The sequence below is a fragment of the Anopheles darlingi genome, chromosome X, assembly GCF_943734745.1.
Source record: "Anopheles darlingi chromosome X, idAnoDarlMG_H_01, whole genome shotgun sequence".
Lineage (NCBI taxonomy): Eukaryota > Metazoa > Arthropoda > Insecta > Diptera > Culicidae > Anopheles > Anopheles darlingi.
In genome coordinates, this window is record NC_064873.1 from 196156 (window position 1) to 209871 (window position 13716).

Genomic DNA, 13716 nt, shown 5'->3' on the forward strand with positions numbered 1-13716 from the left:
TAAAGTAGTCAATAGATATGCTTCAAATCAAACCAATTTTCGTTGAATCTACTGAGCGATCTACTTTTGCGTGTAGATAAAACAACAAATACCCCTTAGTGTTTTTGTTTTTTACGCGGCGTGTGTATGTGTGCGCTTAGATGCGTTACTGTTACTTACGGCATATCTCCGGATCCTCGTCGCTACCATCCTTGCAGTCGGCATCGCCATCGCACTTCCAGCTGTCGAGAATGCAGCGACCGCTCGACTTACACTTGAAGTCGGACACCGGGCAGGGCAGATCGCAGCTCTGCTCGTCCGTACCGTCCCCGCAGTCATCCGTACCGTCGCAGATCGTCGTCGACGGTGTGCAGTTGCCATTGCCACACTGGAACGTACCGGCCCGGCAGTGCCGTGCCGGGCAGCTGTCCGGTTCGTCCGACGCATCCTTACAGTCCGATTCGCCGTCGCACCGCCAGAACCACGGTATGCACTTCTCGTCCGTACCGCCGCACCGGTGCTGCCCGGCCGTACAGTTGGCGATGCAGGTCTTCTGGTCCCGCGCCAGGTAGAATTGGTTCGGGCAAGCGCACCGGTAGCTCGGTGCACCCTCCTCCACGTAACCCTCGACATTCAGGTAGGTCGACTCGAGCGGTGGTGCCAGCAGGCAAAGATGCGTACAGCCCCCATTCCCGGTACCGCACGGATTGGCGTACGGGATCTGGCGCAGCGCGTGGCTAATGTGGATATCGTACGGACGGTGCGTCGTGTTCCGGATCACCGTGTAGTTCGCCCCGGTGAACTTGTTCGCCCGCAGGATCGCCTTCAGGTTCCAGTCGGTCCAGTACAGGCTGTCGTCGAAGATGGCGAGCGCAAACACGTGCGGTACGCTCGTACCGGACAGCACGATGTGCCGGTGGCGACCCTCCAGATCGGCGAACGCGATGTAATCGAGATGCGCATCCGCCCAGTAGATCCGATCGGTGAAGTAGTCGATCGTCAGTGCGTTCGGCCAGGCGATGTTGTCCTCCCACGTGAGGATGCGGGAAAAGTTGGACCCATCCATGCCCATCTTGGCGATGTACGCCTGCAGGTGCCAGGAAGTGAAGTACAGGTACCCGATGCCCGGGTGTACGACGATCGCGCGCGGATCCACGACGCCGCTGCGCAGCGTCTTGCGCCGCGTCCCATCCAGCTCCGCCACATCCAGGTTCTTCGAGTGCCGATCGAGCCAGTACAGCTTCCGGCCGACCCAGTCGATCGCGATACCCTCGAGACCGTGCGAGTCATGCTTGATCACCGGTTCCTTCTCGATCCGCACATCGTCCACCAGCGAACCGAAGCGCGAGCGGAAGATGGTTTTCGCCGTCACGTCGCAGAAGTACATCTCCTGCCGCTGCATGTCGAAGTCGATCGCGACCACGTTCATCAGGTCCTGGTGGATCAGGTTGTACTGGTGGCCGTCGATCGACATGTTGCGCACGTAGTACTTGTTGCTGAAGATGAGCCACGGTTCCGTCCGGTCCTTGCGCTTGCACGTGTGCTCGTCATTCTGCCGCTCGTAGTACCGCTCGTCGCACTTGCAGTAATAGCCGCCCGGTGTGTTGGAGCAGTGCTGCGAGCACACGCCCGGCGTCTCGATGCACTCGTCAATGTCCGCGCAGGCCTTGCCATCCTCCAGCAACCTGCACGTAAACAACGCATCGAACGAAATCAGACCCGGTCAAAAGGGGGCTTATTTTTTGGCGATTTTTTGTGCAGAAACCATTAAACTTCAATCACTTCAAGGGGATATCATATTAAAAGTTAACTTTTCAAAAATATTTGGTTCTATTTTGGGTAAGATTTGATGAAAAATTACGTTTATGGCATCCAATCTTGAAAGGCAAGTCTGCAAAAAAAAGTCCTTTTTTGCGGTGCCCATCGTAGCCACGTGCGCGGGTGATCAGATATATACAAAACAATATTCTTTTCTTGACTTACTTGTAGCCCTGGTTGCAGTCACAGTAGTAGCCGGTGAGCGTGTCAACGCACTTGTGGCCGCACCGGTGAATCTCGACCTTGGCACACTCGTCGACGTTGCAGTGGAGCGGTTCGTCCGACTCGTCCGCACAGTCCGGTACCTTGTTGCAGACGAGCTGATAGTCGATGCACTGGCCGCTGGTGCAGGTAAACTTGCCGTCCGGGCAGGTCGCGTTCTCCTTCCGGCACCCGACCTCGTCCGAATGGTCACCGCAGTCATCCTCGCCGTCGCACCGGTACTGGTTCCGGATGCACTTGAAGTTCTGGCAGGTGAACTCCTGCGGTGTGCACGTCTTGTACTGGCTGTTGCAGCTCTTGCCCTCGTCCGAACCGTCCCCGCAGTCATTATCGTGATCGCACACCCAGCCCTAGCATCCCCCCCAGGAAGGAGAGAGAGAGAGAAAAGCAGAATGATGATGAGCAGCTGACACAACATGAGCTGACATGAGTGGACGAGCTACTTACCCGATTGATGCAGCGCCCGTTGGCACACGTAAACTGATCGTCGGCGCACGGCTGGGGCGATGGGCAGTGGTGCCGCGTCGTGTTCTCATCCGCACCGTCCACACAGTCCGGATCACCGTCGCAGATCCACTTGCGCGGTATACACTGTGCCCGTGCCCACGCCTTGTTCTCGTCGCACGTAAACTCCGTATCGTCGTCGCACTTCCGATCGTTACACTGATGCCGCCCATCCTCGTCGCTACTGTCCAGACAATCGTTGTCACCATCGCAGATGTAGATCCGCGGTATGCAGTTCCCATTGTCGCACGTAAACAGATCACCGAAGCAGGTCCGGCCCTCCGATTTGCAGTACTCGGGCGGTTCGTCCGCCCCATCCCCACAATCGTCATCGCCGTCGCAGTACCAGGTGGCCGGTATGCACCGATGGTTCGGACACCGGAAGCTGTTCTGCGGGCAGGTGCGCTGGGCGCAGTGTAGCGGATTTTCGTCCGAGTTGTCCCCGCAATCGTTATCGCCATCGCACAACCAGTACGGTTCGACGCAGATGTTGGTCCGGTCGCACTTCAGGTGGTTCGGCGGGCAGGTCGTATTCGTTGGGCACCGTTCGTGCGTCTCATCCGACGTCCCATTGTCCTTGCAGTCGTTGATGCCATTGCAGACCTGCGCCTGCGGTATGCACCGCCCATTCCCACACGTAAACTCACCCTCCATACACGGCGGATAGCTGCAACCCTCCTCATCCGAACCATCCTTGCAGTCGTTCTCGTGGTCGCACTTCCACGAACGGAAAATGCACCGCCCATTGTTACACCGGAACTCGTTCGGGGCGCACGAATGGAACGCACAGTAGTTCGTATCCTCGTCCGAACCATCACCACAATCGTCGTCCCCATCGCACGACCACATCCGTGAGATACACTTACCGTTCTGGCAGTAGAACTTGCTCGCATCGCACGTATGGTTCCGCGGGGCACACATACGCCCCTCGTTCACCGGTTTCGTCGCATCGTCACACCGGCACTCGGGCTGCCCGTTCGGGCCCGGGTGGCAGCTCTGCGCACAACCGCCATTGTTCTGCTGGCACGGATTCGCTTGACACTTTTGGCGCGACGCACTGTAGATGTGGATGTCACGCGGTGAATCCTCCAGCCGCTTCACCATCTCGATCACGTTCGCCCCGGTGTGCTTCTCCGCCCGGTACACCCCCCTCAGCTGCAGATCCGTCCAGTAGATGTAGTTCCGGAAGACGGTGATGGCAAAGGGGTAGATGGTGGCCGAGATCAGTACCTCGCGGCCGCGCCCATCCAGCTGCGCCCGCTCGATCTTCTCCCGGACCGCATCGGTCCAGTACAGCATCCGGTCGTCGTAATCGATCGCCAGACCGCTCGGTTGCGACAGATCCCGATCGACGATCGCTCGCTTCAGCGAGCCGGCCATTGTGGTGCGGAAAATTTTGCCCGACGTCCCGAACCGGCCCCAATCGGTGTAGTACAGCGTCCCGTTGCACGGATCGAGCACGATCGCCCGCGGTCGCTCGACGCGCGCGATCATCACCAGCTCCGTACCGTCCGTGTTCATCGCGTAGATCGAGTTGTTCGAGCTGTCGGTCCAGTAGATCTTCCGCTGCGTCCAATCGTACGCAATACCCTCCGGGTTGATGCCGCGCGTGATTACGGCCGTCACGCCGGCGGCATCCGGTTTATCCCCCCGCAGGTAGGCAATCTTCGACCACGGGCGTATCTGCGTGAAGAACAGCTTGTTGTCGGCGTAATCAAAGTCGAGCCCGACCACGTTCGTTAGATTGACAACCGGGGCGAACGGGACGTTCGTCGACGTTGGATCGAGCTCGATCGAACGGATTTCGGTGCGCGTCGCAAAGATGACGTACTCGTCGGTTGTCTCACAGTGGCGCCCATCCGTTGACAGCCGCCCCACCGCACAATCGCACCGGAAGCTCGGCTTCTGGCCAACGTCGGGCGGGAGAGCGAAGCAGAGCTGATCGCAACCACCGTTACCGAGCCGCAGGCACGGATTCGCATCATCCATCGGTTGCTGATTGATGTCGTAGATCGTAATGTCGCGCAGCTTCGGCAAATTGGTGCGCAACCGCTCCGGTAGCGTCGCGTTACCCGGGAACTTGGACGCACGGAACACGCTGGCCAGATTCCGATCGACCCAGTACACGTCGGACAGAAAGACCGCGATGGCCATCGGGTTCGCTAGGTTGCGGCGTATCACCTGCCGGTTACCCCCACTGTACGATACCTTCTGTATCATGTCGAGCTTCGAATCGACCCAGTACACGTCGTGCGTCAGCATGTCGACGGTGAGATCGCGCGGGTTCGAAATCCCCGACGTCACGACCGGCGTCCAGTTACCACCGTCCAGATGGCACTTGCCGATCCGCGGGAACTGCCCGTAATCGATCCAGTACAGCAGGCGCTTGATCGGATTGACGGCCAGTTCGCGCGGTGCATCGTTGGTCGTCCGGACGAGCACCTTCCGGTGCGTACCGTCGAGCCACGCCACCTCCACGTAGTTCTCGTGCGGGAACACGTTGGTAAAGTACAGATTACCGGCGACCCAGTCGATCGCGAGCCCCCGGATCCCATTGCTACCGATACCGTCGCGTACGATGTGCTGCAGCTCGGTACCGTTCGGCCGCACCCGGAAGATACCGTTCCAGTGGCCCCGGTTGTACTCGACCCAGTAGATCCACGATTCCCGGTACAGTACGTCGACGTGCAGGATGTGGTGGCCGGGGCCCGCGATCGGTACCATCGCTTCGGCGCTATCCCGCAGGCTGTACCCGCGCGTCACATCCAGCTGCGACACGACGGCGAACGTTTTGTACGGTGTGCAGGCGACCTCGTTCTCCTTTTTGTAGCCCATACCGCACAGACAAACCCGGGCACCGTTCACCGCCGGCACGCACAGATGCTCACACCCACCATTGTTCATCGTGCACGGGTGCTGCGGGGTGACCGAGCGCTTCCGGAAGATGACCATCCCGCGCAGATCCGGCTCGTTGTCGAGGATGGTCCGGGCGTTGTCACCGTTCGGTAGATCGACCCGTACCAGCTTCTCGTACGTTGGGTCGATAAAGTAGAGCCGCGACTCGTGCACCGCTAGACCGCGGGGGCGCGCGATTGCATTCTCCTCGCTCAGCACCGTCCGCCGGCCGGTCCCATCGTAGCCGATCGCGTGGACCGCCGGCGGGAACTGGGTGCTGTAGTAAACGGTGCGCCGTTCCGCGTCGACCGTCACCGATTCCACGTACTGGATCGTATCGTCGAGGATGGTCGGCTCGGACCCGTCCATACCGGCGGCGGCCAGCTTGGTCAGCACACCGAACCCACCGTCGTCGAGCCAGAAGAGCCGGCCGGCGGCCGGATCGAGCGCGAGCTGGCGTGGTTTCGCCACCGACGTCCGATTACCGTCGTTCGACAGGATGATCGCCCGGTACCGCTGCTTCCCGTCCACGCTGATCGTCTCGATGTTCGACGCGATCCGATTGCCGATGTACAGATTGCGGCCGATCCAGTCGAAGGCGAGCGTATAGGCGGCCCCCACCAGCCCGTCGGCACCACCGAGAAACTCGGTCCGATTGCCGCCACCCCCGTACGGTGTCGTGTAGATCGTACAGTTCTCATCGTCCGACTCGTCCGTGCTACCGGCCCGGCCCTGTATCCAGTACAGCTGCTCACCCTGCCGATCGTAATCGAGCCCCAGCCCACCGTCGATACCGACCACCGGCAGTAGGGCACTCGACCGTACGTCACCGCCATTGAACGGTACGTCGACGATCTGGTTACCCTTCATCAGCACGATGAACGCGTTCTCCTCCTCGACGCACCGTTCCTCCTCCACCAGCCGGTAGCCGGGGCGGCACTTGCACGCGTAACCGGCCGGTGCCGATGGGCTCAGCAGGCAGAGATGCTGACAGTGCCGGCCCGTGGTCCCATTGGCCAGGGGATCGCACGGGTTCGCGTACCGGGGCTGCAGCGATGGGTGATGGACGTGGATCGAGAGCGGTTGCGAGATCAGGTGGCTGACGACGGTTTGATTCGTGCCACGGTACTTGTGCGCCGACAGTACCCGGTTCAGCTGCCGATCCGTCCAGTACAGCGTATCCTCGAACAGCGAGAGCGAGTGGGCGTGCAGGAGATAGTGGCTCGCGGCCAGTACCTGCTGCCGGCCCGTACCATTGTAGTAGCAAAAGTCGATAAAGTCGAGCTTCGAGTCGGCAAAGTAGACGCGCTGCGTTGCGACGTCCAGCGTCAGCCCGTTCGGCCAGTAGATCTTCGTGCTGATGATGGTGGCCCGCATCGTCCCGTCCAGCCCGATGCGCTCGATCCGCGGGTTCTCGCCCCAGTCCGTCCAGAACAGCCACCGGGCGGACGGTGCCGGATCGAGGCACATGCCGCGCGGTTGCGTAATGTTCTCCCGCACCAGCACCAACCGGTTCGAGCCGTTCTCGTGCGCGACCTCGATCGTGTTGAGCTTCGAGTCGAGCCAGTACAGATTCTGGCCGATCCAATCGTACGCCAGACCCTCGACCAGATCGAGCCCGGTCGTGATGAGCTCCTGCGGTTCCTGCCCCCGGTCCAGTCGGGAAATTTTCTTCAGCTTCATGTCACTCCAGAAGATCGTACCGGTGTGCATGTTCGAGGCGGTCGCGACCACGTTCTCCACGATGATCGGGACCCGCTCGAGGCCCTGCTCCCGCAGATCGGCCACCAGGATCGAGTGGCGGTTCGAGATGATGAGGAAGGCGGCCGAATGGTTCACCGCCTTGCACGTGTGTTTGTTCGGCTCCAGCACGTACCCGTCGACGCACGAGCAAAAGTACGAACCCTTGGTGTTGGTGCACCGCTGCGAGCACAGGCCGGGCGGCGCACACTCGTCCAAATCCTGGCAGGTGCGCCCATCCGGACCGAGCTCCTCGCCCGGCGGACAGATGCAGAGCGCCCCGAGCGGTGTCTTCTGGCAACCGTTGGTGCAGAGACCGGCCTGGTGCTGGCACTGGGCCAGATCACACCCAAGGCCCTCGTCCGCACCGTTCGGGCAGTCCGGCGTGTCGTCGCAGACGGACGTGAGGTTGACGCAGCGCCCGGTAACGCCCGGGCACGGCCACTGACCGTGCGGGCAGCGTACCGGCGGGGAGACGCACGCGTGCTCGACGCTCTCGTCCGAACCATCGCCACAATCGTCCCGCCCATCGCAGATGTACGATTTGTAGACGCAGCGTGAATTCCGGCACTTGTAGAACCCGTTCGGACAGGTGATCCGGCCACACTCCTCCTCGTCCGAGTGGTCGTCGCAATCGTTCGACCCGTCGCAGTGCCACGCGATCGGTATGCAGACACCGGACGCCCGGCACCGGAAGTGTTTCTCCTGGTTGCACTGGTTCGGTTCGACCGTCGGGCACCCGAGCTCATCGCTACCATCGTTACAGTCCGGGATGCTGTCGCACTTGTACGGTTCCTCGACGCACTGCCGCAGATCCGCACACTTGAACTGGTTCGCCAGACAGGTGATCGGCGGGCAATCCTTCTCGTCCTGCTTGTCGAAGCAATCGTCATCACCGTCGCACACCCAGCTCTGCGGTATACAGTGGCCGGTCCGGGGGCACGTAAACTGGAAGTAGGCGCACGTCTTCTCCGCACAGAACGGTCCCTCGTCCGAACCGTCGCCGCAATCGTTCTCGCTGTCGCACTTCCAGATGTTCGGTATGCAGCGCCCATTTTCGCACGCAAACTGCGACGCCGCGCACGTCACGTTCGCACACTCGAACTCATCGGAATGGTCGCCACAGTCGTTCTCCTGGTCGCACCGGAAGTTGAGCGGGATGCACCGGCCCGACTTGCACTGGAACTCGTTCGTACCGCACGTTGGCTCTGTAGAGCGAGAGAGAAAGAGAAAGAGAGAGAGAAAGAGAGAGAGATATTATATCTTTTGGCACAAGCAGGCTTGTCCCTCTTTTTTTTTTAATGCACCACCTTAGGATTGTGCAGTCGAAATTCACGGTGGCTTCACAAGGTTGAATTCTAAACAGTTTGGACTTTCTATTGCAATGATCATCTGTGGATCAGCTCAGGGGTAGTGTACTTACTGGTACAGTTCTGCTCCTCGTCGCTGTTGTCGAGACAATCGTCGTCACCGTCGCAGATCCACGACTTGGGTATGCAGCGCTGGTTGTTGCAGGTAAAGTCCCAGGTGTTCGGGCACGCCTGGACCGGTGGTTCCGCGTTCGGATCGGCCAGACAGGTACGGCCGTCCTCGCCGAGCCGCTCGCCGTACGGGCAACCGCACCGTACCATCAGACCGGTGATCCCAGGGGTCGTAGTAGTGTCGTTGCGCGGTAGCGCGAAGCAAAGCTTCTCGCACCCGCCATTGTTGATGCCGCACGGTTGCTCACTGTCGATCCGCTGCACGCCATGGCTGTACACCTTGACACCGTACAGCCGGTTGGTTTGTGGTTCCCGTACCATGATCTCCTCCTGTTCGCCGCTCAGCTTGTTCAACCGGACGATCGCATCGAGCCGCCAGTCGGTGATGTACATCCACTCGTCGTGGATCACGATCGAGAACGGGTGCCGGATGAGCCGGGAGTTCACCGTCCGCACGTCCGTCCCGTCGAGGTTGGCGTGCTGGACGTGATCGAGCAGCGCGTCGCACCAGTAGACGCGATCCTCGCGAAAATCGATCGACAGCCCGTTCGGCCAACCGAGCGTCACATTCCGGAACACCATCAACCCGGTACCGTCCGCGTTCGCCCGGCTAATGTTGGCCGGTCGGTCCCACTCGGAGAAGTAGAGGTAGCCCCGGTTCGGGTGTACGACGATGGCGCGCGGTCGCTTCAGATTTTTCAGCAGCGTCCGCCGGTAGCTGGTGTTGCGCGTCGACAGCACGTTCAGCGTGCCCTTGCGCGAGTCGATGTAGTACAGGTTCTTCGACACCCAGTCGACCGCCAACCCCTCGACACCCTCGTTCTGCGAGGCGAGCACTATTTCCCGTCCCGTCCCATTCCGGTGCACCCGATAGATCACGTCCTGCAGCACGTCCGAGTAGTAGATGTGTTCGTCGACCGCATCGAAGTCGAGCCCGACGAAGCGGGCCCGGCGCGACACGACCGGTAGGATCGCGTCGCTGAACCCCTCGATCACCGGGTCCAGCACCTTACCCTTGATGAAGCGCTGCTGCGAGTACATCAGGAACTGGCGCACCAGATTGCAGTTCATCAGATCCTTCGACAGCTGCCAGCCGGTGTGGCAGGCGCACCGATAACCGAGCCCGGACGGTGCACCCTGGACCGCCGTTACGACGCACATCTGCGAGCAGCCCCCGTTGTTGCTACCGCACGGGTTCGAGACCGGCGGTTGGGTGAGCGGATGGACCGCCACGATCGCCCTCGGTTCCCGGATGTCCTTCGCCTTGAAGATCGACTGGATGCTGGTGGAACCGTCGAACTTGTCCACCGACATGATGCCCTGTTTGGTCGCGTCCGACCAGAACACCCGGTTCTCGAACAGGGCCAACCGGGACGGGCTCGGTACCTGCTGGCCGCGCAGTATCATCACCCGCTGCTCACCCTCGTAGCTAACCGATTCGATGTAGTCGAGCAGCGAGTCACACCAGAAGACCCGTTTCGCGATCACATCGACGGCGACGCCGGACGCCTTGTACGCGGCCTCGGACACGATCGACTTCGCGTGCGTACCATCCATGTGGGCGCGCAGCACGTGGCTACCGTCGGCGACGAACATGAGACCGGCGGTCGGATCGAGCGCGAGATCGGCCGGGCTGGTCAGGTTCGAACCGAGCACGACCGCATGCCAGCGACCATCGAGTTCGAACACGTCCACCTTCTGACCGACGAGATCGGCCACGTACAGCTTGTCGCCGACCCAATCGATCGCGATCGCCACCGGTGCCCAGGTGCCCGGCAGCGTAAAATCATGCCCACCGAACCCACCGTCCGTCAGTACCTGCGATTGGACCTTGCGCGTCTTCACGTCCGACCAGTACAGCAGATTCTTGGCGTAGTGCAGGGCGAGCCCGCTCGCACCGGTTGCGTTGGCGATGATGCGCGAATCCTGCCCGTGGGCGCTCATCCGCACGATCGCCCGATCGTACGCAAACACCAGCTCGAGGCTGGAGGCGGTCGGGGCGACGCACCGTTGCGTCTCGATCAGCTGGTAACCGGTGGCGCACGCACACGAAAAGGAACCGTCCGTGTTGGTGCACAGCTGGTCGCAGTGGCCCCACACGCTGCACTCGTCCAGATCGGCGCACGTACGGTTGTCCGGCGAGAGCGTACGGCCCGGTGGACAGTAGCAGATACCACCGGTCAGCGACGGGCCACACTTGTGCTCGCAACCGAGTGCCGGGCACGATGCCGTAGCTACATGGAGGAGAAGAAGCAAGCATAGAGAAGAAACGGCAACGAGCCCGTGAGTGCCAAGATGTTACCCAAGGGCGCAAGTGTGTGGTCGGGCCGAGTTTTTTTTTTGCTTTTCTTTTCCCACCCAAAAAAAAGAAAAGAACTCATTTTTGTGTACAGTATTGGATCGATAAGCAATAGCAGTGCTGATAAAAGAATTTGGTTTTTTAAGTAATATAGTTTTTTTTTCAATTTTAAAACCGCAGTAACTATGGTGTAATACGCAAGGGATTTGTTTGGGAGTTTGGAGTCTAGCAGTTTGGAGTGGCAAACACAAATTAAATTTCCATTTAAATGAGATACTGAAAGCATTGAAATATGAACAGACATGAAACCCAGGACAAAATTGTATGGCTCAGGACAAAAGAGAAACGCACTAAGATGATCTCTAACTTGAAGCTTGATTTCGCAAAACATATGGTAACAAGTAACAGAAAATCCAACAAAACTGTACAAGAAATAGATTTTTTAAATGCGTAAATTCCCCTCCTTAATTCGTTGAGCTGCTTGTTAGCGCTGCTGTTTTATCGACCTAATACTGTATGCTTGGAAGCGCTTGGAAAAGAAAGAACTTACAGCAGGCCGTCTCCTCGTCGGTACCGTCCTCGCAGTCCCGCTTGCCATCGCACAGCTTCGCCTTCATGATGCACTTCGCCTGACCGTTGGGGCCACCGCGCGGGCACAGGAACTTGTTGTCCGGGCAGGCGATCGCCGTGCAGTTCGTCTCGTCGCTCTCGTCCGAGCAGTCATGGTAGCCGTCGCAGTGGAACGTCGCCGGGATGCACAGCGCATTGGCGCACCGGAACTGACCACCGTGGCAGGGTGGAAAGTCTGGGAGGGAAGAAGCGAAGATCCAGATCCAGATCCAGAGAGTAGTGTGAGAAGATCCGGGAAACGGAAGCGAAGGTCTCTCTCTCTCTCTCTCTCTCTCTCTCGCGATACTTACTGCAGCCAACCTCGTCCGAGTTGTCACCGCAGTCGTTCTTGTGGTTACACTTGAGCGCGGTGTCGATGCAGCGGGCCCCGTTAGCGCAGCGGAACTGATCGAGCCGGCAGGCCGACCCCGGACATCCCTCCTCGTCCTTGCCGGTCCGGCAGTCGAGGTAACCGTCGCAGCGTTTCTCCTTCGGCACGCAGATGTCGGCCGTACCGCGGCCACTCAGGGCGATACCCTGGGCCGGTGTACCGCACCGTATATCGTCCGCCTGACACTTACGATACGCTGCGAGAAAGGGAGAAGGGGGTTACTCTCTGGGACCAGGCCGACATGGTCGATGACATCAACAATCAACAGTTCTGCCTGCAAATCGTGGCACGAGGCACGTACTGCGACTGCTGCTTATGTGCTGCTGCTGCTGCTGCTGCTGCTACTGCTGCTGCTGCTGATCTCATCGACCTCACCACCGCACGCCAGTAGTAACAAGGTAGAAAGTACTTACTGCAGTCGGACTCGTCGGTACCGTCGACACAGTCGATCGTCATGTCACACTTGTAGTGCGGCGGAATGCAGTACGTCTTGTTGAACACGTACTGGCCGCAGCTTATTTGGCCCGGTTCACACTCTGGTGGTGCTGCGCAGCGCAACGAGGGGGATCAGAGAGAGAGAGAGAGAAAGAGAGAGAGAAAGGGGGGGGGGGGGGGTTACCATGATGATCCAGAATGCTGCTGCTACAAGCGGGCTGCTACTTACGACAGTGGTTGAACTCGTCCTCGCCCTTATCGCAGTCCTTCTGGTAGTTGCAGACCGATGTCTGGGGTATACACTTTCCCTCCGAGCATTTGAACGTCCCGAACGGGCATGGCACGTCAGTTTCATTGTTATACACACTGCCACCACCTAGGCAGGAGGTAGAATACGCGAGTGTGTATGTGTGTGAGAGAGAGAAAGAAAGAAGAAGAAGAAGGAGAAAAAGAAGAAGCAAACGGGAAATTAGCAAACGCGAGCTTTATAACCATCGTTACCTCACGAATTAGTTCGTACACCACAAAGATTGCGTTTGTTGGCTGTAAACAGAAAGCTTCCCTCTTCACCAGTCACCAGCAAGCCCGTCAACCCCCTTTTGGGATTGCGGGGATCTGACCTCCTGATCAAATCGATCAAATCGAACGAGAGAACATCATACTAGTGACGTCATCCGTTCCGGCGCTAACTAACCCCCTGAAGAATGGCCACTACCGGCACCATATGGCGCATTACCATATGGCGGCACGACAAGATGGCCGACCAGGTCGGCGACGATGCACTCAGGCATCACACAGGGCAGCATCGGGGGTGCGTTCCGGTGCGCGCACCCGGACGCACACACACACACACACACAGACTGCGCCACCCATGGCGGTGGGCTTCGAGCCGCGACTCGCGCGTTGCGATCATCTCCATGGTTCCGACCTATTTGTTGTTGTCCAAATGATTGGTTATTTACGATGATGAGCATCATCATCATCATCGTGAGAGCTGTCACTGGGTAGAGCCCCTCCCCCACCCCCCTCCCTCTTTGGGTAATTGGAATGGCTGGATTGCGTTGAGGCTTTGTTATGGTCCCAGAACCGAGACGTCCCCAGACTCCCTGGAACGTGTGTGTGTGCACGGATTAGACGACTGCGACGACGACGACGACGACGGCGGCGACGTTATGCAACGGGCACAACAATCGTCGTGTATTGTTCAGCCCCTGAGTGTGATGAGCACATACGTGAGGTGCGGCACCCTCCCTCCTCGCTTCTCGGGGCTTCCCTCCCCAATTGTACAATCATCCGGTTGAGGAGCATTAGCCCCATTAGCCCCCACTCCACCCCACCCCACC

The 13716-nt window shown here is 59.2% G+C and overlaps 1 protein-coding gene across 7 annotated transcripts in view; it reads right to left on the reverse strand.

Moving 5' to 3' along the window:
• Positions 1–13716, reverse strand: part of LOC125959684 (low-density lipoprotein receptor-related protein 2) — a 35128-nt gene that overhangs the window by 4137 nt on the left and 17275 nt on the right. For 6 of the 7 annotated variants that reach the window (XM_049692573.1, XM_049692555.1, XM_049692546.1 and 3 more), the window contains 8 exons: positions 12603–12749; positions 12352–12483; positions 11859–12134; positions 11489–11743; positions 8582–10873; positions 2467–8366; positions 1963–2369; positions 160–1664 (listed from right to left, as the gene is read on the reverse strand). In XM_049692573.1, the coding sequence (XP_049548530.1) occupies positions 160–1664; positions 1963–2369; positions 2467–8366; positions 8582–10873; positions 11489–11743; positions 11859–12134; positions 12352–12483; positions 12603–12749 (10914 nt within the window). Of the gene's footprint in view, positions 1–159; positions 1665–1962; positions 2370–2466; positions 8367–8581; positions 10874–11488; positions 11744–11858; positions 12135–12351; positions 12484–12602; positions 12750–13109; positions 13195–13716 lie in introns of those variants that run through there. The other variant, XM_049692591.1, reaches the window with a different exon arrangement.